Source organism: Syngnathus acus, chromosome 2 (genome assembly GCF_901709675.1).
Source record: "Syngnathus acus chromosome 2, fSynAcu1.2, whole genome shotgun sequence".
In the NCBI taxonomy this organism is placed as follows: Eukaryota; Metazoa; Chordata; class Actinopteri; order Syngnathiformes; family Syngnathidae; genus Syngnathus; species Syngnathus acus.
Window position 1 is genome coordinate 15956277 of NC_051088.1, and position 21331 is coordinate 15977607.

At 41.5% G+C, this 21331-nt stretch overlaps 1 protein-coding gene across 1 annotated transcript; it reads left to right on the forward strand.

Annotated features, from left to right (window-relative positions):
* The first annotated feature begins 1374 nt into the window (after positions 1-1374).
* Positions 1375-15757, forward strand: slc6a17 (solute carrier family 6 member 17). The gene is made up of 12 exons (XM_037240443.1): positions 1375-1683; positions 6290-6684; positions 6850-7007; positions 8075-8201; positions 8285-8466; positions 9054-9164; positions 9361-9602; positions 9734-9926; positions 10029-10221; positions 10296-10455; positions 10899-11061; positions 11301-15757. The coding sequence occupies exons 2-12, from the start codon at positions 6384-6386 to the stop codon at positions 11661-11663; spliced, it is 2193 nt and encodes a 730-aa protein (XP_037096338.1). The 5' UTR covers positions 1375-1683; positions 6290-6383; the 3' UTR covers positions 11664-15757.
* The last annotated feature ends 5574 nt before the right edge of the window (positions 15758-21331 follow it).

A 21331-nucleotide genomic window follows, 5' to 3' on the forward strand; every position in this document is an offset into this window, starting at 1 on the left:
ATGACGATGACGCAGCAGATCCCAAGAACTCAGTATTGACTTGCTAAAGAGAACTGCTTCATTCAAAAATTCTATGACCAATCGGAAAAAAAACCCTCACAATGTGTATTATTTCAATTGGGGATTTAATTAGCTGATTTTGCATTATTTAAATGTTTTATTGTTTTGCTCCTGCAAGACCTGTGGTCAGTAGTCCTGATTTTTAAAATTACATTTGTGGGTGGTTTTTGATTGGCCGTAACATTTACTCCGCCATCTTATGTGTGGCTGGTTTATTGGTAAATTGCATCAATTGAAACAAGAAAAAAAACGTGATATAAGACAATGACCCATTCTGAGTCGATAGGTGTGAGTGTGAGAGAAGAAAGGGATTGAACAAAAAGAAGTGCATGCACATACACAGGATGAATAACCATCATATGATCTGTAGTTGCCATGGAAACTGATCCCAGCAGGCAGCCCTCTGAAACTGAGTCACATGAGTGGATTGAAGGAGACAGGAAACACACTGTGCATACTTGTTGTATGATGACGCAGTACGTTTGTGTGTGTGTGTGTGCGTGTGTGTGTGTGCGTGCGCGTGTAAAAGCAAATACACTGCAATGTCCTTGCCATTTGTTCGATAGAATCTGATGAAATCACTCTGAAAACCACAAAAAATCCAAATAAATCACAGGAACAGCCAAGATTTAGATAGATGTCATGAGTGACAAGCAGTAAATTAGCATCTTTAAATGCTCAAAATTTGCCATTAATGCAGATAATTGCACATTCAAACTTTCACTACTATAACGACTGGGGTGATAAGTCTCATTTCAAGGAAGGGTTGACATCTGATGTTTGGCATGAAGCAACACTGAGTGAGAAGCGTTGATAGATGTCTTTATTGAGACAGGAAGTCTTTTATCATTTTGAGGCGTTTGATATTAGATTGTTTAACTTTTACATGGCAACTGATGTCACTTAAAACATTACCAGTACAGGTAATAAAGGTGCCATGATGCGGTTAAGAAATTGGATGTATGGACGGTAGTGATCGAAATCTTTAGAATCATGATGTTTATCATTTTTGAGAAAGATGAGGTTGTATGTTTTTTTTTCCTGTCGCTACATTTTTTTCATTTTCTGCAAATAAGCTCTAAATGACATAACTGTATTTGGGAGCGATGTTCTCGGTAGTAACAAAACCGACATGTTCATTTTATTCAAACAACCAAAATCAAATAATTTTTCCCCAAAGTTGTATAAAATGAATAGAATAAAGAATATCGTGGTACTGTACAGCAACTTGCCATTACAACGTGCGTCTTCTGCTTTTTTCCAACCTGTTTTTTGGGGGGGTAGTCGGCTGTTTTTTTGTTGTTCACCTCGTCCGCTGACGCGAGCACATTGGCGGATGACTCAAACCTGCGTCATACATGGTCGTGAGTTGCTCTAGTAATGGTTTTCTTCTTCTGCGTCCATCCTGTCCGGGGGCTTTGCGCTGCGCACCATCACAACCACGTGGAAAGCAAAGACGCGGTGCAGCTCCTCCTCTTCGATGTTCTTGCGATCCACGCGCACTTTTCGCGTGTCGCGCGCCCACCCGTGAGCGTGGCAGGGATCCTGCACATGGACGCCGCCGCCCGTCACCCATGAAGAGCCTCCGCGTCGCGTCGTAACACCCCTAAAAATCCACCCGAGGTACGTGCGTCACTCTTACCTTCCATTTCATGTGCATGTCGTCGTCGTGTGGCGCACCCCCGCACACTCCAGCGAACGCTTCCATTTTTTTCCTCACACCTGGCGCGCATCGCGAGACGTAGTCAGGGATTTGTTTCAATGCACCCCCCCCCCCCCCCCCCCCCCTTCGCCGGAAAGATGGAGACATCGCAGACACCGCATGTGACCTTGACACGTTAGTAGAGGTCATATAGCGTGTTGAGATTGAGGTTGTGTCTGGTTGGACACTGCATTATAGGTGTGTGCGTGTGTGTGTGTGTGTGCGTGCGCGTGCGTGCGTGCGTTCTGAGGTTCTGGGTTTGAATCCCAACTCTGGCCTTTCTGTGTGGACTTTGTGTGGGAATTTCTCAAGGTAGACTCCGGCTTTCTCCCTCATTCAAAAAGCATGCATGCATGATTATATTGACAGGGCCACCAAGAGACTGTCACTAGATGGCCCGACTGGACCAATACAAATTTCATAGATAAATCAGCAGGGTCTGCCATTTTAATATTTCATAAATTTTGTCTTATCCACTGAACTGGTCTTTTTATGCTGTAGACTTTGTTTTTGCATGTCAGGTTAAATCCTTCCATAAGTAACAACTTGAATAGGGTATAAAGCCAAGAAAATGTCAAATGTTAAATATTCCTTGGCCCCAGACAACAATTTTTTTTTATGGGAGCACAATGACCCCCTAACCTAAAATTTTAGGTGTGCAAGTAAAACATGTAGGGGTGCATACTGCCAACTCCCTTGCAAACTAAATATTCACATTTCCATTCAGTTTTACTGATAAATGGGCTGAAGTGTGGAGCCTAAGTTTGTCAGCAATAAAAATTTGTCAAGAATAATAATCCTACGACAGCATGACTCACGGTGGCCTAAAATGGCCACGTGCTAAAGGGCTTAAGGCCCTGCCATGTTTAACTTCAATCATTGCTTCCCAAATAGCAAGGCGGCCCCCCCCCCCCAGGGGGGTTGCGGTGGGATGCCTGGGGGAAAGCGTGTGACCCCAGGGAACATGTTAATTAGGAAACAATGTTATGCAGAGGCGGACAATTTTATAAACAAATGCTACTACTAGAAAATAATTGAGTAGCACTGGCTTTAACGAAGACTGTATGGATGAATAAATTCAAATGTAAATAATTAATTCTGCTGCCCTCGCACGCCTTTTTTTGTTTTTCAAGCTACGTGATTTTAATCACAATCGGAATCACAATCATCTTTATTAGTCAAGCATGTTCAAACACACAAGGGATTTGGCAAACAATCAGTCCCCTCCAAAAGTATTGGAACGGCAAAGTCAATTCCTTTGTCTTCAATACTGAAGACAGGGTTTCAGATCTAAAGAGGAATTAGACAAAATATGAGACAGAAATAACATATATTATTATATAGAATATGCTGCTCTAACATGGCACCTTAGCAAGGCTTTTGAGCTGGATTTGAGAGTAGGTAAATTTGCAACAATTTGTTTGCCAGCAAAGAAGAATCCTTTAAAATGTGACCCGAGAGAATGTGTCACTTTGCCTTTGCTGGCCGCTTGGCTTTAGTGTCATCCCGGCAAGCAGCACAACAATCACCTCCGCCTCTGCCATGGCACGTACCCCGCCCTCCCCCCAGCCAGATTTACAGCCATCCCCTCAAGTGGATGTCATGTCTGTTTGCCATGGCGAGAGGAGAAACAAGCGGCCAGCGAGGCTGCATCTCCATTTTGTAAGATGAGCCATTGCCTAGCAACCCGATTAAAAGAAAGTCCCAACAGATATGGACCGTGAGAGAAACCGTGAACCTGTGCTGTCATGCTTTGATTTGACTAAAGAACACTGTCGCTATGTTGTTTTCATGCTGCATGTTAGGCTACATCTGTAGCAGAGCTGCTGGCTCATAATTTATGACCGTGTGACACAAAACCGAGAATGCTGTTGTCACATGTTTTTGACCATGTGACAAAAATGATACAAAAGTAAACAAATGACTAAACAAAGCCTCAAATTCAAAGTGGAAAGTGAAAACACAAACGTCAATACAACGCACTCATTGATTTTCGGATCAATCTGTCCGTATTGTGCTCAATATAGTAGCTCAGTGAGTGACCAAGCACTATCCTAATTATTTCCTACACTGCATATGCATTTTTCTTTTGCAATTCATTTCCTGCACAGCCTCTTTTTGAATGCTTGATTTAGTATGAAAGGTGTTACACCGTTAAGCATAATACACGCTGAATACGGTTTAAGTCTGGAGATTGACATTCTAAAGCCTTCCACTTCTTACACCTGATGAATCCCAAGAAGCACAAACATCATTGATTTTTTTTCAGCTGTTGAGAATGGATAAAAAACGTAAAAGGAAACAATTCTCACAAAGCATGTGAAGGTGTTAAGAGTAGATCGATTGTTTCCATCAAATTCAGCAGAATTCATCACTTTTTGTCAAGTAACAAAACACAGCGTGTCCCCCCCCTCAAAATTCTACCTCACTTGAAATATGAATTGCGCAGCAACTATATGTCTTAGGAAAGTCAAATGACTTAATTCAGAAACAAGGTGAAATGTGAGCACATTCAAACTGATATGTATATTGTACAATGTACAGGATATTTGATTATTTATTTCACTTTAGCTTTCACAGCAGTAAAGCGACGCTATGTTTTGTAATAAGGTCACAACTGCCGCTTAGTGTCGTGACTGCAGGGTTTTATCGCCGTCTTTAAGGAATGCCATGTGCATGATACCAGTGGGGGCTACTCGGGTGGGCTTCCCGTCTGCTTGGTTATGTTGATAATAATTCTCTATCCTGTCGATTGAAATTGACTGAAACTGCCCTCTGGCTTGTATTGCTACCATCATTTTCACTTTTTATATGTTTTTTTTATATGTTAAAGAGAGTGATTGAAAATACCGGCAACTGCGTTTTTCGTCAACGTGTTTTTTTAATTAAATTATTTGAGTTACTATTGACTTCTTGGAGCTACTTCAGTTTGGAGCGTTGTTCTCTTGCAGTAGTCTGTCTGCGAGCAGCCGCCCTCAATCAAGCTGCATTATGCATTGTGACTGTGATATTTATCTGAAGCTTTTGCACAGTAGCCTCATTGTCTCACAATGTTTTCATGTCATGTTTAAGCAACACAACCATTGCAGCCATGCTGAGTGTTTCTGATGAGTCAAATCCTTTCATGACATCTTTTAGGTGGCAGCGATGAGGACGCACGAGCTCAATAATGTTTTGTTTCATCATTTCCGCTTCGTATCACTGGATGTTATTTCAGCCAACATCAAATGATATTTATGGTTTGCTCTAGCTTTCTGTGGCTTTTCGTGTCACTTTTTTCTAAATGAATAATGGTACTAAGAGAACAAAGCCAGGGAGTTAAGAAACCGAAGATTGTAATAGGGAAGTTAAATGTAGTTAGGGAAAATATATTTTAGTATGTTCGACTGTCTAACTTCAGTCTGATACTTTTCTCACAAAATACATGAATGACAATAGTGTTAATTAATTTCATACTTGTGCGACCAATGAGGTGCTAGTGTTCATTTTGGGGGGTCATTAAAAGCTAAATAAATGTTTTTAAAATTGTTTTTACTGAATTAGTATTGGACTGGTTGACTTCTGTTTATACTTGCACAGTCAATAAAGACTTTAGAGTGCTGATTTTTGCTTGACATTTAACAGCTCCTAGATTTAGTCTCATCTTGTCTTTGAATCGCAACACAGTTTCCTTGGAAGGGTCATCACACAAATAAAAGCCGTCCCGCTGCCCATGATTGTCACATGATTCAACTTTAGAGTAATAACATCCACTAAGAGGGAATTGGCTGCTGTAATGAAGTGGATTAGTGCATTGCTTCGTTCTGAGCTGCAGGACTACTGTTGTGCTTTGCATGACTGGGCAACACTGATATTTACGTCCTATTTAAAGAAGCAAAATATGTAAAAGTGGCATTGTTAAGTTCTGTTTACAAATAGTTATGTCATTAAACTCACCTTTTCCATTTACATACCATAATAAATGTTAGGGAATACAGGCACATGCTCTAATAGTAGCTGCATTCGGAGAGAAGAAAATTTACTTTCCATGCATGAGGTATGTTTAAGTTGTTGCACGCGTGGACGCGAATCACTCCACGCATGTTGTTAAAATAATACATTTACTGAAACACACACAACAGCGGCAGTTACAGTCAAGACCCGGCGAAACTCCCGTTCTCTGTCAACTACTTAAAGTCCAAATGTCCCAAAAACCACCATGGGCCCCACAAATTACTGCAAAAAAACCCAAAAAACTCAAACAAAGATGAAAAAATAGCAACAATGAAATAGACTTCTCAAAAACATAAGGATGCCACAATATGTTACCAAAAGATGTTTTATTGTCAGATCCTGATAAAAAATAAATGTGCAAATAAAGGAGAATAGATTCCAAAAAATGATCCGAGACAAATTTGCAAACCTCAAGGTTTTCGCTGTGTGCAAAATCCCCCGATAAAATATTCAAGAGAAACCTTTTGGGCTTGTTGTTGCAAAATGATGGGCAGTACGCAACCTGACTTTCCAACCATTTTGTTTTTTTTTCAGACGCACATCTTCCAATCTCCCAATCAGACATCTCCCAACTTTCTTTCTTTGCTTCAACCCTCCTTGGCTCAAGCTCCCACACGTGTGCTCAGCCATGCCGAACAACACTCGAGTAACCCAGCTGGAGCACAGCAGCGAGCCGGTCACCGAGTCCGTGGCCGACCTGCTATCTCTGGAGCACCCCATGGACTACAAGAGCAGTCAGATGAGCATGGGGCTCAGTCCGGGCTCCACTGCCCCAGTAAGAGCCCTTCTGCCCTCCCCGGACCCTGACGCTGAGGACGGGAGGCCGGCCTGGAACAATAAGATGGAGTACATCCTGGCGCAGGTGGGCTTCTCAGTTGGGCTTGGGAACGTCTGGAGGTTTCCATACCTGTGCCAAAAGAACGGTGGAGGTAGGTGAACCTACTAAACGGGGGTTTGGTGAATGTATTACAGTCCCATTCCCATTTGGTTGACTTTCAAAACAACATTTTCCCATCTGAATTAATAACGTCCGCCCATTCGTTCGGGAGTCAAACAAAGTCCACCGCCATACACTCTTCTCCCTTGTTTCATAGGTGCCTACCTGATTCCGTACTTCATCCTCCTCATCCTCATCGGCATCCCGCTGTTCTTCCTGGAGCTGGCGGTGGGTCAGAGGATCCGACGTGGCAGCATTGGCGTGTGGAACTACGTCTACCCCCTGTTGGGAGGCATCGGGGTTTCGAGCCTGATGGTAAGCGTATGACCTTCTTCTTTGGATGGATGGTAGCGGCATCATTATCGTGTCTCAATACAAAGCAACATGTGAGAGGCAACCGGGCTTGGTTGAGGAATAAATTTCACCTTCAATGCAAAATGCTTCTTCAGTTCTCGATTTTAGCTGTGGAGTATCTCTCTTTATGTTTCTAGTGGGTGTAGGCAAGGAGAGAAAATCAATATTGAGGTCAACAAGTTGATTCATAAATAGATGTGGTGGAAATCCAGACATAGTTTTGAGAGTTTTTAGAGTGTAACCTCCCACGTTGGGTAGTGAATAAGGGAGGAAATAATTGTCCTCCTCCTCTCAGCGCTGGGCTCGCAGTTGTTGGAAAATCACGAGGATCTAGTGAATGCTGTCTGTTGCCTTGGTGAGAAGACCAAGTTGCAGCTTGCAGCATTAACACGTCTGGTAGCTTCCTCACAGCTCCATTCTTCAATTTGCGCCTCTCTTTTATTAACATTCTTCTTTTGTACATAGTCATGCTTCGATCAGAAGTCTGTTCATTTAGTCAGCAAACTTGGTTAATGTGTATCATTCTAAGAAAACACACACTCGCACACAAATTTTCTCACATGCAAAATGTGATGTCGGGCAGCTATAAATAGCGCCTCACCCAGGACTGCTGAGAGCAAGCAGTTCAATAATTCATTGGCACTCAGAGTTAATCTGACGTAGACTCGGCATCTCCTGCCCCAGGAGATTTAATCCGACATGTTTGGCGAAGCTAACTGAATAAACTGCACACACCTTTTCACTCACATAAATGTGCCTGGATTTCCTGTATTCATTCTTTTACCATCATTGTACAAACCGTGAAAGAGGTTTTTGGGTGAATGTGAGAGTTTTTTGAGGTGCATGATATTTAGATAAATCATTAAAATTGATTTCAGGATTTTGTCCAACGTGAGAGTGATTTCTGATCACTTCGGGTTAATATGTATTTGTTTGTATTTGTTCATATTGATCTTGTTTCCTTGTATTCTAATCCATGAATAAAGAACTGATGTCCCTCTCTCGGTTGCTCTCTCGTTTCGTGGCAGGTTTGCGGCTTTGTGGGCCTCTACTACAACGTGATCATCGGATGGAGCATCTTCTACTTCTTCCAGTCCTTCCAGTACCCACTCCCTTGGGCTGAATGCCCGGTCCACATCAATGGAACCCAAGCCAGTAAGTGCAGCAAAAAATAAAAGGTTCGGTTTGGATGTGTGTAGACGCAACTCACAGCCACGCTTGTTGTTTGGTCCTTGCAGTCGTGGAGCCAGAGTGTGAAAAGAGCTCGGCCACCACTTACTTTTGGTACCGTCAGACGCTCAACATCACCAGCAGTATCGACGACACGGGCGGCCTGAACTGGAAGATGACTCTTTGCCTTCTTGTGGCTTGGATCTTGGTGTGCTTGGCTGTCATTAAAGGCATCCAGTCGTCTGGGAAGGTGTGGTACAAGTCGCCATTTATTGGTCTTTTCCAGAGATGGTCCTAGAGGTTCAAAATAATGATATGCATGTAAAATATGTAACATAGTTTTATTGTAGCAGTAAAATAATATTTTCTGCTATTTTCTAAAATTACTGTTTATCAGGCATTTGATTATAATTTGTGAGAAAAGTATTTAGTAAAGTAATATAAAAGGTAATTTTAATAAAATTAAATCATGCACAAATTTTATGTTATGATTTATAGAAAAAACTAAGATTAAAAATTGGAGTAAATTGTTTGTTTTACATCCGGATCTCTGAAAAACATGAAATATGTAGTTGCCCCCTCTAGTGGTACATTGAAAAAATAATAACAGTTCACACTGCCTGTTAGAGTGACATTTTTTCACAATCATACAGTTCAATTCTATTTAACATTGAAAAATGCATGACATGGCAATGTAAATAGTTGTTGGGCCGGATTAAGTGGGCCATTTGCATTCCCAACCCCCGATTCACGAGAACCGTGTATCTGCGTGCATTTGCTTGCTGACTCGTGTATCCATGGCAACACTGAGCAATATGACCTCCATGTCTCCTTCAGGTGATGTACTTCAGCTCTCTCTTCCCTTATGTGGTGCTCTTCTGCTTCCTGGTGAGAGGTTTGTTGCTGAAGGGCGCAGTGGATGGAATCGCACACATGTTCACACCAAAGGTGAGGCGCCAACCGTAAACCAATAAAAGTGATGAAAAGCCAGTGCAGGAGGCAAGTCAATCACCAGGTCCAAATTTTAAAACCGGTCAGCACAATTCTTGCCCTTGGAAAATTGGCTCCTTTTAGGGGCGAATCTGAAAAGTCCAGGGCGTACCAGGGCAGTAAAGATGTGACAAATATGGCGTGTGATTGTCAGCTGGAGAAGATGCTGGAACCGCAGGTGTGGCGAGAGGCGGCCACGCAGGTATTCTTCGCACTGGGCCTCGGCTTTGGCGGCGTCATCGCCTTCTCCAGCTACAACAAGCGAGACAACAACTGCCACTTTGACGCTGCGCTTGTTTCCGTCATCAACTTTGTCACATCCATCCTGGCCACGCTGGTGGTGTTTGCTGTCCTGGGCTTCAAGGCGAACATCATGAATGAGAAATGTGTCGTAGAGTGAGTATGTCGCCGTCCCTGCCGCTCTTAAAGGGCAATTTTGTTAAGTTGAGTTTTTATTTTGACACATACACTTGTGTGCAGCATATGTTTAGAAACAGGTTGAATTTGTAACTCATGTAAATGTGCAGGAATGCAGAGAAGATCTTGGTGTACCTCAACACCAGCGTGTTGAGTAAAGAGCTCATCCCTCCTCACATCAACTTCTCACACCTGACCACGCAAGACTATGCGGAAATGTATGGAGTCATTAAGACGGTCAAGGACGAAAACTTTGCCCAGCTGGGCCTCGACTCGTGTGTGCTGGAGGACGAACTCAACAAGGTGAGTGACGCTTTCTTGAAAGGTGACATCCTATTCATGCATTTTTTTCGAGTATTCATTTGAGTCACATGAGACATCACTATCATCATCCTCACCATGCAGGCGGTGCAAGGAACCGGTCTGGCCTTCATCGCCTTCACAGAAGCTATGACGCACTTCCCGGCCAGTCCCTTCTGGTCGGTCATGTTCTTCTTCATGCTCATTAATTTGGGTCTGGGAAGCATGATCGGGACCATGACGGGCATCACCACGCCCATCCTTGATGCCTTCAAGATACGCAAAGAGATTCTGTGCGGTAAGCTTTTTCTTTTTATGCCTTCAACAACTTGAAGTGGGTCAAAATTCTGACAGCATGTTTGTGTCCCTCAGTGGTTTGCTGTATCATTGCCTTCCTGTTGGGTCTGCTGTTTGTGCAGCGCTCAGGGAACTACTTTGTCACCATGTTTGACGACTACTCGGCGGGCTTGCCGCTCACGGTGGTGGTGATCCTGGAGAACATCTCTGTGGCCTGGATATATGGAACCAAAAGGTGCCCGATAGTTAACACTGAAATAAAAGCCGACCGGTTTGGTGCCGATTGGAGAACTGTGTACTAAAATCGATTGCTCTTCCAAAAGAACATCGATGTTTGTCAAGCGAGCTAAATTTGTATTGAGAAGAACTGAATGTGAACACAAATTGAATTTTCAATTAGGATCAATTTAATTTTCATTTTAGAGAAACAAAAGCATGTTTCATAATTTTAAATTCAGGATCAAGTTTATTGTTCTTCACTTCCTAATAAATTGAAATTCAAATTGTACGATTTTCAAAGCAAATAATTCAAATTAAACAATAGGAATCCGATTTATGAATTCAATTATTCTCGGTGTCCAACTTCCCAGCAGAAACTTTGGTGCTGTGTCTAACCCTTGCCATCATCAGCTAGCTCGCTCTGTCAACAACTTTGCCATGGACTGCTTCTCCTTGTAGGTTCATGCAGGACCTGGAGGACATGCTGGGCTTCCGGCCATACTCTTTCTATTACTACATGTGGAGGTACGTGTCACCGGCCATTCTAGTGCTGCTCATCACGGCTACCGTCATCGAGATGGTCGTCAGCCCTGCGGGCTACAATGCCTGGGTGGAGTCAGAGGTATGCCTTTTAATTTAAACAAAGCATCCATTTGATACGAAAACAATTGCCCACACAAATATAAGTGCAGTGAAACCTCTACTTACGAACTTAATTCATCCCGTGATTGCGTTTGTAGTAGAAAAGTTCACATGTTTTTCCATAAGAATGAATGCAAAATGTAAAATTAGTGTTTTAAGTGCTTTACCTTGAACGATGTGATGTGGTATCTCAGCACTACGTCTATTTTGTCTGTCCAGGGCTCTGAGCGTTTCCACAACTACCCTCCCTGGGCTTCAGCCATGGCCTACTCCCTCATCGTGGTGGCCATGTTGCCCTTGCCAGTGGTCTTCGTAGCCCGTCGTTTCAACCTGCTGTCTGATGGTTCCAACAAGCTGTCCGTGTCCTACCGCAAAGGCATGATGAAGGACATGTCCAACCTGGAGGAGCAGGACGAGCAGCGCTTCATCCTCAGCAAGAACCCTCGCCAGGCGCCCTCCCCTGTGCCATCCCAACGCCCTTACCTGGGGCCCGGCGGAACGCAAGAGATGACCAACACCAACTACGGAACCGGCACCAAGACGGGCTACCAGAACATCGGCTCACCCGAATCTGAGCTATAATCTGTCAAGCTCATTTTGTTTTTGGTTTTCATCACACCTTTACTCATCGGGTGCATCAGGTCTAAGTATGTCCAGTGCTCATTAGCTCTGAACCCACTTTGTCATGGCCAATCCCCCAAATGATCATCAGACTTTGACCACACCCTCATTCGATGGCTTAGGCCAAAAATGCTCACAATTTTGTGTCACTAATATTTGCTTCCATCAGGGCTTTTGAGAAGAGAGAAGTTTGTTAAAGTAAGCCTTGGAATTAGCTCAAAAAGGTGGCTTCAAACCAAATGGCCACCTTCCTGTTCAATTCCAGGTATGGGTCCTTGAGACTTTTTGCTGCATCCTGTCATGATTGACAGGTCCACCCAATTTTGGCAATTTCTTTCCTGCCAAAGCTGCTGAGCGAGTTTTGGGGGATTGTGTGGAGGACCCTGAAATGGGCTAATATGGAAAAGAGCACAATCAATATGTGATCTTTCACTGAGCCACACTGCCAGAAACACAGACTGGCCAATCACAGCATAGCACAAAATAGACATCCGACACGTGAACTTTGAGTGATTTAGTTTACTTTTTTTTTTTCAAATTTTGGTCTCTTGTATCAAAATGAAAGTAAGCTTTGGATCATTTGAATCTCAACTCAATTTTATAGAATCACTTTAAAGACAACCACAGCTACAACAATGAGCTGCACATAAATAAAAAAATGAAGCGTAAAACGTAAGACAATTGAACACGACATAATTTAAAAACATAAAAAGGGAGGTCATTCCAGACTTTCCAGCACCAACCGAGAGGGTAGGCAAGGATCAGATGAGGTGAGATCATTCTGAGATTTGAAAACAAATATCAGAATCAGTTTTTTTTTCTTTCAAAACAACCCAAAGTCCCAATCAGTCCAATTTTTAACCTATCCATTTTAAGGGTATAAGTTATGGGATGAAAATAGACTGAAGGCAGGTACTCGCAACACACAAATATTTGTACAAAAAACCTTCCAAATTCAATTGTCCATAACATGTCCCTTTCTAAAACAGAGTCTCACTTTTCTCGCGCCTTTTTTCCCTCCCTACCTGTTTAACGAAGCGCGGGGGATTGTGTTTGATTGCCTCGGTGGGGGAAGTAGAGGTGTGACTCTTGTCTTTTGTGTGAGAGAGACCCTGGTGAACCCTCGGTGTGTAAAAATAGAAATGGTGTCGCCCAGGGTGCCGCTTTGGCAACGCGCCTTAGACACCATGAACATCAGGAGTGTGCTGCTGTCGCCTGTGCACCTCTTTGCTCATGAGATGCTTTACTGTTTAGTTATAGCATTGAACCAGAACCTTCGACACAACCTTCAGTAGTCTTGTAGAACGTGTAGAACATTAATAGCCACTTTCAGAACCTTGTAGGGGACAACCAGCACCTCCTTGATAACCTTGAACCTTCTGTAGAACATCCAGACTTTAAGTACCTCTAAAACCTTCTTCAAGTCACATTCAGAATTTTCGTGATCACCACTAGGATCTAAACCTGTAGAACCTCTAGAACCTTAATGTCCATGTTCGCAGTCTTGTAGCCCACTACAAGACGCGACTTGATCACCACTTGAACCTGCGATTCAATAGGAACTGTAATTAGGTGGATTTTGAACAGTCCCTGGCCTTTTAGGGGGGAAGCCTATGAATTGGCGTGAGGCTGAGGGTGATGATGTTCTGTGCAAGACCTTGCTAGGAACCTTGTAAAGGACTTCAGTGCAGTTGTCCAGACCAGACAGGAGTGGTTAAGGGTTGACAGATTCAGTAAATTAAGGCAGCGCAAATCAATTGTGCTTCAATGTCAATCGGATTTCTTTCAGATTGGTAAACCTTAGATTACGCCCGGCTCTCCAAGACAACAGAAGTTATGATAAAATTATGGAAAGATTAAATAGCTGGAGGTGCTCATGCAAAAGTTCATCAGTAAAATTTAAAGTGCATTGTACGACCATTTTTAAATTTCATGCAAAAACATTATATCTTACGTTTTGGAGTTTTGAACACTGATGCATGTTCTGCTTGCTTTTAGAATACACAGTTGCAACCACTAGATGTCTCTGCTGGTTAGCAAAGCTGCCTTCCTGTGACCCTTTCTGAGTGTCCAAAGTTGGAGAGCGATCAGGTGGTTCGCTGCGTTTATGCTCTCGTATTTTATTGATGATGATCATGCTGATATTCATTATTGGTTTCCGTCTACGTCTCCAACAATGTCAACGTCTCCACGCACTTGTCTGTTTTATTCAACTTATATCTCATAATGATTCTATAGTTAGTTGCCTCGTGATAACAGCCACCTTGCACAACAGAAATGGAAATTGCATAAATGTTGCGCTGTTCAGGAAAGTAATAGCACACAGCCCAAATGTTTAAATTTTGGCCTTGCCGCCAAGTCAAATGCCCCAAAAATGTTTTTTACAATTAAATTGTATCGCACATAAAATTGCACATCAAATTTTACGTATATCAACGTTTGAACACAAACGGATTGTACGGTTTACAAATGTATTTTACTTAAAAGTGAAATACAACTGAACTGAAATTAGGCTATGATTTTGCAAAGCACCACTAAGCAAACTTTGAGAATCATCAGTGCAAGGATTTATGATGTCATCTTGTCTTCTTTATGGCTCGAGCCCAGGTACATTTCAGCAAAAGCACATTTGCGTGAGCACAAAGCAGCAGCTGCGTCTTGCTGCCAGAGCGATGAGCTGCAGCAGCCGGTGAGCTAAAAATATGACCGACTAATCGGCCAACCAGCCAGCCCGTCAGCCAGTCAGAATGAATTACTATAAGAAACGTATAGATCATGTCGTCTTGGCCGGAGGGACAAGGCTGAAAGCACTAAAATACAATCACTGGTTTGCTCGGCCCAATAATTTGCCTATTATTTGCTCTTTCCAATATAATTGCCATTGGAAAATACAAAAATAAAAAAAGTTGCTCTGATCAAAAGTACAATGAATTGAATTTGATTAGACTATTTTGACATTTTGTATCGACGACCAATGTGTTTGAAGCGTTATTGGAGTTGACTTCATGTGTTCCATCTGAAAGCGAAGATATGCTTTTCACCGTCCTTTTTCACTCTCATTGTTTTCAACCGAGTCATTTCTCGGTGTCAGATTAAAAAAGTAAATAATCATATTTTGACTTTTGTATTGCTGGGAAAAAAAACAATGGATGTATGAAAACCTTGTTATTGACCTGTTTGCTCTTCAAATGCGTAACTTCTTTTATCCACCATGTATGACTATTTTACCATGATTCTGCACAATTTCCACTTCTGGCCATTTATAGCGTGGCACAAAGTGCCAACCCTTGAATGACTGATTGGTTGAGTATGGACCTGTCTCAATACTTTTGTCGATGCTTATTCGTACAGTTCCAACTCTTGGGTCTGTTGGTTTTGTCTGTTGTGTTAATTGTGATTAATATATAGATATATCGCATTTTGAGCCATAGCCTATGTATAGCTTGAATTAAACTTTCGCTAAGCCACACTCCCGAAAGGCAAATTGGCCAATCCTGGCCCAGCACGTTTGTTTTTTTCTAAAATTAATCGAGTCTTTAGCTAAAGCTAACATTGCCAATGCAATCCCTCAAAAATTGACAAGCACAACATTTTTCTGCCCTAAAGTGAACAATGAACTTATTTTAAAATAACCCATTGCTGTTTGTCAGCTTTTTAACAATGCTTATGTTAGGCATCTAAAGTGAGGCCTCATGGCGTCTATCTGTGGCGCTACGCTAACAAAGCTAGCTACAGGCTCGTGGTTGCAATATTGTCTATAGGCCTTATCTGTAAAGCTTGTCGGACAACTGTAAGTCAGTACAGGGAACCCCTTGACATTCACCAACTAACCTCTTCACATATAGTTTTGTTTTTCCTGAAATTCCATCAAAATGCTTCTACTGAAGGAGTAGCTAGCAGTGGTCATCGGCTGACCGCAAACAAGGACGTAATGAAAGATTCTAGTAAAGATCCTAAAAGGTCTCGCTTGAAAGTCGTAATTGGTAGATCCAGCATCCTTGCACTTTCATTGCCTTTTTGTCCACAAAATCAATTCATCTGGAAGCCATTTACTTTTAAGAGTAATGTTGAAAAAAGTTCAATTGTTTTTGAATTATCATTATTATTTTTGTTATTGACGGCAGGCTTCTATCCCTAGTCCCAACGAAAGGGGGGGTTCTCTGTAAGTGTGGCGGGGGTCTTAGCGAAAGCGAAAATGAATCGACTGGACGGTTCAGTCTTGATGTGAACAATGCATAGTTCTTCTATTTATTGTATTTAAACTGTAAATCTTGGTGTACATTTCGATCAATTTGCAATGTGTATCAGTCTATACTTGAGCTGTAAATAATATATATATATATATGTATATTTTCAACTATTTTTTGATGTACAATAAGTCATTTTCTGTCGCTTCGTTGCCTGTCAGTGAGTGTGTGCGCGCATTTGTGAGTGTGTGTGTGCGTGTGTACGTGCGCATGCACGAAGTACAGTGTGTCAAATCTGTGTAGGTTTTTGTGGTGTTGAAGTGGTGTGTGTTCATGGGATGTACACTTGTGGTGTGTAAGCGATCAATGGGTTTGCGTCACACTAGAAATAATAAGAAACTATAAGTTTAGATTTTCTCTCTTTTTGGGGGGGACCAAACTGTACAAGTGAAGATGAAAAATAAAAGAATCACTTTGATTAAAAAGTCATTTTTGCGGTCTCTCTGTTTTGGGATGTTTATGTTTTTTTTAATGTATTTATTTTATTCATGGTTGATGTGTTACGTTAATGATTTTTTGAAATGTTTATTTATTGTTCATTTTTATTTTACTGGGTCAATTTGACTTTCAACAAAGCAGTTATGGACTTATTAGGGCCTGTCGACAGTTGGGCTATCGGCGACCTTGTGTAAATAAACATACACATGTTTATTTACACAAAGTCAGCACTCACAAAACTGAACTGAAATCCTGCCACATTATCAGGGAAACACCTTTTGCTAACTAACTTACTAACAGGTCCATTTTTTAATCATTGAGCAATACATTTATTGCTAATTATAAGGATAGACCTACAATTCGACACAATCTCTTTATTTTGCATATCCAAGCGTCCCATTTTTCTAAAACTCAGCCCTCTGATCCAGGAAAAGACCAGTGTATATTTTTCACACGTCCAGCGTCATTTTCCTGGCAGAAGCAGAGCGGGGGCGGCGAGACAGCAGTACCGTGGCTCTCTCTCAGCTGCCGTCAGCCTCCGCAGATGGTCCTGTGACCCGACAGACAGTAAGCACAGGACAGGACAGGACGGGACAACTCATTACTGTTTGACAAAAAATGATCAGTGTGAGAAATTAGTACTCATGTACTGATTGATCAAAATCATTCAATAAAGTATGAAAAAAGTATGAAGAAAGTAGTTTGCCTTTTACTCACAGTAGCTCTGTTACGATTTGTATTGTGAGCAGGTTGTTATGGATACATTTTATTGAATGAAGCCCTCCCTGACCTGACACCCTCTAAGTTGTGGGACTACAGGCATTTGATCTTGTAACATTATTGTAGTGCAAACATACTATAAAATTACATTGTGCTTTAATTATTAATACCAAAACGCCTTTCAAGTCCAACTACTAAAGGCACAAGGATGGGATCACAGTGGTTAGTGGAATGCGCTGCATTTCGGAGGTCATGTTAAATATTTAACAAGAGCGTGGTCAGTATAGCGCTGTTGAAGGTAGGAGAGCAGAGGTCTCCAACCACCGGGGTCGCCGACCGATACCGGTCCGTGGGTCACTTAGTACCGGGCCGCATAGCCGCACAGGGGAAAAAAATAAATAGATTTGAGATGATCAATTAATTCAGGTCAAGACGCTCGTCCTGGTCACGTGACAAGTTGTATTATTTATTTAAATAAATGTATTATTTATTTATATAAAGGCCGGTCCGCGAAAATATTTCTGACACGGTCCGTGGCGCAAAAAAGGTTGGGGACCACTGATCAGTGGAAGGAATTCTATTTTCCCAACTATCATTATCTGCTTAAAAAATATCACGTCTCAGGCCCTAACAATTACATAATTAATCACATGGTTGTTGGTCTGTTTTGTGGAAATTGGATTGTAGTTCAAACACGGATGATTTTTGCAAAAAAAAACCAATGTCAATAAAGAATGTGCTGTCGGTGGTTATTTGATTTATTGATGCTTTCAACATTTTAAAAGGAAACTGTAAAATTTGCCTGATTAAAAATAATAACAATGTACTTTTTTCAAATATAAATAATAAACTAATTTACTCCAATAAATAAACAATCCCAGAATGTTCACCAAAATATATATATATATATATATTTTTTTTTAAAAGACTTGTCTTTGCAAAAATCATGACGTCATCAAATACCGGCCTGTGAAAATATTATCTGACAGTAACCGTTTCTTGGTGCTAAAAAGTTTGGGGATCTTTTGCAATCTGTATTAGCATTAATATCTTTTAAATTGAGACTTTAGTTTGTTTTCCTTGTGTCCCTGTCACGCAACCCTGACAGTTTTCAGCCGATCAAGAGGAGTTTCTGACAAAAGACAAAAAAAGGTGATTAATATTCATGAGCTGTTCACGTCTATTATCCATTTTAAATTGATTCCTTTCAACGTGTCAGGAAGCGAGCATTCCAAATGGACGAGGCACTATTTCAAGGATTTAAGAGGCAGAGGAAAATGTACGTGCTAATGGTCGGTTTATATGCCAGATGACTCGTAATGGCCAAGGCCTCTCTCTCGGCGCTCGCTAAGAAGACTTTGCTAAACGGTGGCCGGAGCTCAGCAGAGGCTTTCAGGTAGTCAAGGCTCACTTAAAAGCTTTTGCAACTTTCCACGTTAGTTATATGAGTTGCGGAGTTTTAATTTTTTTCAATTTTAGAATAAACTATAATATTGTTAAATAACAGCCAACCTGGAATGCACCTGAGGTTTCAAAAACAGGGAAAAAATGTGCATTCAACCTTAGATAAAAGCAGTGTGATGACTCATTGAAGCATCATATTGAGAACGACAAATATTTGTGTCCATTTGTGTGTCAACTGTATGTGTGACTCTGCTATTCAAAGTACTTCTTTCATTTCTGGTCTGGATTTTTCCACTCTTATCATTTGTAATGGGCTTTTGGAAAAATGCAAGCACGTCAGGCAAAATTCCACATCCCATTATCCAGATGTGCATACTTTCCGAATGATTCCCGAAAGAGGATCTTGTCATCCCTTTTCCTTTTTCTTCTGCAAAACAGAGACCAATACTACGTAGTCTACAGATAGATAGACACTAAATGTTCCTGTAATAGGCTGAGCATCAGGTTGCGCAAGAAGTGACACACACACACACACACACACACACACACACACACACACACACACACACACACACACACACACACACACACACACACACACACACACACACACACACACACACACACACACACACACATAGAGTGGCATCCATTAGCTTTCCACAGAGCATCTGATGCTTTTGTGGTGGTGGGGGGCAGCCTTTAGGTTAAATGTCCAGTGAGGAATAATTCTTGTGCTCTTCACAGATCGTTACATCTCCATTACCACTCACAGAGGCCGATTGATTTCTTTTCTTTTTTTTGACTTTTGGCTGCAGATGTTATTATGGTCAATGGGCTTTTTAGCTCATGTGGCAGGATGCTCGCAGCCTGTTGTGCGCTATGTTGATATTGTGTGCCCCACTGGTATTAAACAAGTGTTTGATTACAGTGGAAGTCCAGTAGTATTTTTTTGGAGGGAGGTTATTATTAAGTTGCATCTTTGACAAACCACGAGTTGAAGTAAATCGTGATTGAGGCCATTAAGTTGGCTATAAGGAGACCCTCCCTCTTAGAAATACTGTGTGTTTAAAGCTCACTTTTGATTGACAGTACGTATGGATAAAAAAACACGTCATTCATTTTTTGTTATTGTGACACAGATTGGCAATCGGTACTTTGTCCAGATTGCCTCACCGCTGAATGGCAACTCCATGAGGAGGTGAGTTAGATTTGATGATTATTTTGCAGATGAGCATAGGCCGGCGCACCTAAGTGTGGACTGCGCCACTGTGGGAGTGATCACAGGTGACTCCAATCAAAGTGGCCCCTTTCATTCTTCTTAAATGTGGCAGTCCAGTTGTCACTGCTAGTCTGAACATGGTGCAGATATCCAGTTTTTGACATGGGCACATAGAGCTCCAAAACATCTGGGCTGTGAAATGCTCCTCCTTTGTTTGTGTGCTTGACTGTTTGATCAGTCTTTTGTTCCTCTACGTATATGTGCCCTGACATTTACTGGTCACCAGTCCATTGTTTGTCCTGATATGCACTAAGAAAAATGGACAGATGGAAGATATTACATCTTGAGGACTGCTTTAAAAAGCTGAAGAATCCTCCTCTCGTGTTGCCATAAAGGGTAAAAAAAAAAAAAGGATTCCACAGGAAGTCAACAAGGTCCTTTTTTCACATGCAGCATCACATTGAGCCCCTCACCATGGAAACTGTGTTCCCTATCGTCATGACAACCGTCAACCGGGAAGAAGAGCACAAAGCCCTGAAAAGGGGAGAAAACAATAAATGCGCGGGATTAAGGTCGACATTTCGAGCCCTCGCACATTCTCTTCCTCTCACGTTCCTTCTTGTCTTCCTGAACAGCTCTGATTTAAAGAATCCTCTCAGTCATCTGGCTGCAAAACACTCCGCTACCTCTGGGAGAGCAGTAGATGCAGTAGCTATACTAGTATCCTCGTCACTGTATGTATTTCATTCAAGTAATGAAGTCCTGATGGGCCAATCACATCACAGATGTTCACAATGACACATAGTGGATACTCAACAATTGGATGGCATTTAAATTTCCATCTGACTGTTCAAATTCAGATAAAAGCACACAATTCCATAAGAAACCTAATACATGTCTTTGCATTATGCATATTGTACGGGCCATTATCGCAGTCGCGATACTTTTTTGAAATATTGACATTATTTAAAAGGAGAAATTAGTGCATATTGTTGCTTTGATTGGAAACATTCTCAGGGTTAAGCGGTGATCAATTAAACAGTGAACATTTTAGAAGTATAATAAACTAGTTACACTGTGTGCCACATAACGCCATTATAGCTTCTATTCAAAGCTAAAGAAGCTCCACAACACAAAAGTGTGCTCTGCAGATGCCTAATGCCATTCATCTCCATTGTAGTCATTGTTTTGTATTGTATTGACGTGACACACACACACACACACACTTGCATTAATTATACCGCCACATGTCGGTAAGAAAACAGATTAGCCGTCTTTTAAATTCATTTAGTGACATTATCAAATTAATTGAGGGAAGGAAACGTATTTATCGCTGCTTTGTGGCTTCAGGTTTGAAATGAGACCAAGCTTCTTTTCACGTGTGTGTGAGCGGCAATTAGTGTTCCCTGCCATTTCAAATCTCCATGGCGATATCCTCTGTAATTTAAAAAGACATTTTAAATATATGAATTGCACTTTAATAAATTTCAATGTGCAAAGATGATTTAAGATACAATGTATGTATTGTCAACGAAGCACCACTGCATCGCCATAGTAACATACAGTATTTGTATCTACTGAAAATATAACAACAAGCC